Here is a 3,588-nt window from a genome sequence, read left to right on the forward strand (position 1 = left end):
TGAACGTCGAGAATATTGTTAAATGTAAACCACATTAGCATCGTAAGTTTTTTTTGCAGTTTAAATATCTAATAATCCCCTCCCAAACGTTTCAAATATTCGCGAACAATAAATAGCGTAAGTGTTTTATCACGTATGTTTATTTTCGATGAACAATTAATTCACTAAGATAAGAAACGCACACGTACATCGACCGGCACGAACACAGTGATCATCGTCGGTTGTTTCCTCTTCCTGCGCGCCATTTGACACGTCCGACCACGTAACGACGGCGATCCCTGTACTCCGATTAATTACGCGCGCGATCAGTGATGCGTACACACGCGGCATCTAACTTGAATTCGTCGCGCGGCGTGCCGCCGTACTGCCGGCCGCTCGCACCTCGGGATCGACGAGGCAACTTTCGTCCGTCAACCGCGACGGGTCGTCAGGGTCATCGTTTGCATACGTTCGCGATGCTGATTTATGAAAATTTATGGAACGCTCGATGAACACGTGACACGACGACGTTGAAGCGTTCGTTACCGAACGATAAAACTCGTTAAAAAGAACGTCGGATCTCGCGGTGAATCGAGAAACTTCGCGTTTCTAGCTGTTGGCAAAATTGCAACTTGCCGAAACGTCTTAATCGCAAAAATCAAATAGGTCGCGATTCGTTGATATTATCTATAAATAAACGGAAAAGTACCCAGGAAGTATATTGCGTAAGAGCAGATATAAATTTCTTTAAAGTTTATTTTATACATGCAAAATTTTTTTAATTAAATATAAACATGATTAAAAGACTGATTTGGCACAACTGTCATGAAAAATCTAGTACATATTCTTGAAGGGCTATTTTTTTGCTAATTTTTTGCTCTATTTCCGATTTTTTTGCTCACCGTTTAAGTCGAAAAATTCAATCAAGAGTGTGGCTATGCTGGCTCGCGTAAACAAGAGTAAAGTACCTTAAAGCAATTAATTGCTGAGCTCATTTTGGTCTCAAAATATTTGTAGAATTAATTGCTCTAAGAATATCGTAAATCGGAATTTTTTGCTTACTGCTTAAGTCGAAAAATTCGACCAAGAGTGGCTGTGTTCTATTCTTAGCTTTAAGCTTTAAGCTTAAGTTAAGTAGCAAATCGACTGGAGCAAAAAATCGGAAATAGAGCAAAAAATTAGCAAAAAAAATGTGGTATAGGTCGCGTTTAATTGTGTGAATTGTGTTAATAGACATCAGTATTTTGATAATAAAGAAAAGTATATTAAGACTTAGATATGATGGAGTAGATATTCAATATATTATTCGATAGTCAGTAATTTCAAGCAATAAATTCTTCTAATATCCACGAGCAATGGATTAATAGTTCAATTGTAACAGTTAATAAATATGCACTTCGCATGAATGCATCAATATAGCATAATTCTTACGTGTTACTGGACCATGTTTACTGGACCATGATTCAACTTATTCAAGTTTATAGAAAATCATTATTACTGCCGTTAATGATTCATGTAATAATATATATAAAAGAAATATATGATTATAATAATTAAAATAGTATGTGCGATTTCAAGGCAAATAGGAATCTAAGAATAAAATAATCAAGAGTATAATAATACAATACAATATAAAGAATATGATAATTCACATAATTATCAGAGATGTAATCATCAACGTCGAATTTCTACAGTAAAGAGCGGAGTAATTTAAAAGGAGCAAATTTATAGCAAAGAAGGCTGCTTACAAATAACTTCACATAATACTAAAAAAATAAGATTTTTTGAATGATAAAAAACCTACAATTAGCTATAAAATATACGCAAATTATGATTTGATGTTAGTTTCATAAGCAAATAATAATTCGATTTCGTTCAAGATTCAATCATTACATTGTTTATCCTAGAAGACCCTCCGTCTTAAAATCATCAAATCTCTATGATAGATCATTGTGTACGATTGTGTTTAAGCGCTGCACATTCCATGTGAAGGCTGAATATTCTCAACCTTTGCACTCGTGCGCAATATTGTACGCGTGTGACATTGTAAACGTATACGCGCGATAAAAAAAGTGATGAAAAATGTAAGAACTCGCTACACGATGCGATCTGGTTAATACAATACAGTACCGATGGATTGATTAATTATAAACAAACGGATTATGAGTTGAACTTTGCACTGAAAGAAAAGTATTTGGTATTTGTGATTATAATTGCATAGTGAAACAATTATGGTGCAAGCTTCATTTTTATAGTTATTACTACTGACTAAATCACTAAACAATATTTTAAGTTAGTAATATATAATCTTATAATACTTTTATAAGTTATACTACAATAGTTTTCTCAAATACGAAAAAATTATACTATAAATTAAATTGATAATTTCAAATATTAATAAAATATCAAGATATAAATAGTAAATAAAATACAAATTTTTATTCAGTAAATACAATTAGTTTCTTAAATTCTTAGTGTTTTTGTAGTAATAATAACTAAAAAATATGTTTAAAAAAAAACTAAAAATTTTTAAACAGTGACTACTATTAATAACACAATTGGCTATATTTGCATGGATAAAACAATTAAATATATGTACAGTTATCATAAAAATTATTATAAATTATAGCTAAATTATGATAATTGCAACCATTTTTTTTTCTCTCAGTGTGGTATGTCAATACGAAGCAGAAATTCGATTGAGATAAGATAAATGCTTTATTACGTCATTTTGTGTAAAATGTCAAATGTCAAAAGATTCAAAACTTTTTAGAGAATTTTTACATATTTTTAATTTTAAAATAAAAAAAATGTTTTATATATTCAGTTATTATTAAAATGATAGATTTTTTAAAATTTATACTCAAATTCTTGCAAATAATAGCTAATATTTTCAAATTATTGCAGACTCATAAACATAAAAATTCATAATAGTTTTTACATTTTAAAAGTTTATGACATTTTGAAATTGGCTTTGAGAGTTGAATCTTAAATTTCCTATTAATCAAAATCAACTTTACGAAAATAATTCTGAAAAATATGTACAATATTGCCTAATATCTCAATATATAGTATTTTCTAAATCTAGATATTAACATAAAATTTACATTTTATATGCATAACATTACATCTTTTAATAAAACAATTCTACTTGAAACAATTGCTGTCATTAAGTGACAAATTTATTTATATTAGGTGATATGCTATAAATAGTTGCTCTCCTTGTGTGAATTCCACAACGAAAAATCGAAAAATGACTCAATTGGTCGTTTTTCCTGTTTATGTACGTCACCTCGAGACGTCGACCCGTTGCAACATCGTTGTACGATTTAAAACTTGGCAAACGGACAACCAGTGCAAAACAGCAGACAAATTTCCGTTATATAGATCATAAAAATAACGAATCATAAAATAAATTAACGGTCAAATATGTTATAAAAATTTAGAATACACTAATTCTCAATCAGTAATTTGGATTCAGGCCACTACTCGGGCCACTATTAATAATAAATTCCAAAATTCGTGAATTATGAAAATGAGTAATTAGTTAAAAACAATACATGATATAATATATTTATAAATATTTTAAAAAATTTTTATATTCAATTC

At 29.8% G+C, this 3,588-nt stretch overlaps 1 protein-coding gene across 2 annotated transcripts in view; it reads right to left on the reverse strand.

Moving 5' to 3' along the window:
* The window catches only part of LOC108748345 (segmentation protein cap'n'collar), a 114,217-nt gene that overhangs the window by 102,285 nt on the left and 8,344 nt on the right, over positions 1-3,588 (reverse strand). The window contains exon 1 of one of the 2 annotated variants that reach the window (XM_018486438.1): positions 189-267. The exons of the other annotated variant lie outside the window; for it this stretch is intronic. Within the exon in view, the coding sequence (XP_018341940.1) occupies positions 189-245 (57 nt within the window). The 5' untranslated portion in view covers positions 246-267. Of the gene's footprint in view, positions 1-188; positions 268-3,588 lie in introns of those variants that run through there. 2 annotated transcript variants of the gene reach the window in all.

The sequence above is a fragment of the Trachymyrmex septentrionalis genome, unplaced genomic scaffold (assembly GCF_001594115.1).
Source record: "Trachymyrmex septentrionalis isolate Tsep2-gDNA-1 unplaced genomic scaffold, Tsep1.0 scaffold22, whole genome shotgun sequence".
Lineage (NCBI taxonomy): Eukaryota > Metazoa > Arthropoda > Insecta > Hymenoptera > Formicidae > Trachymyrmex > Trachymyrmex septentrionalis.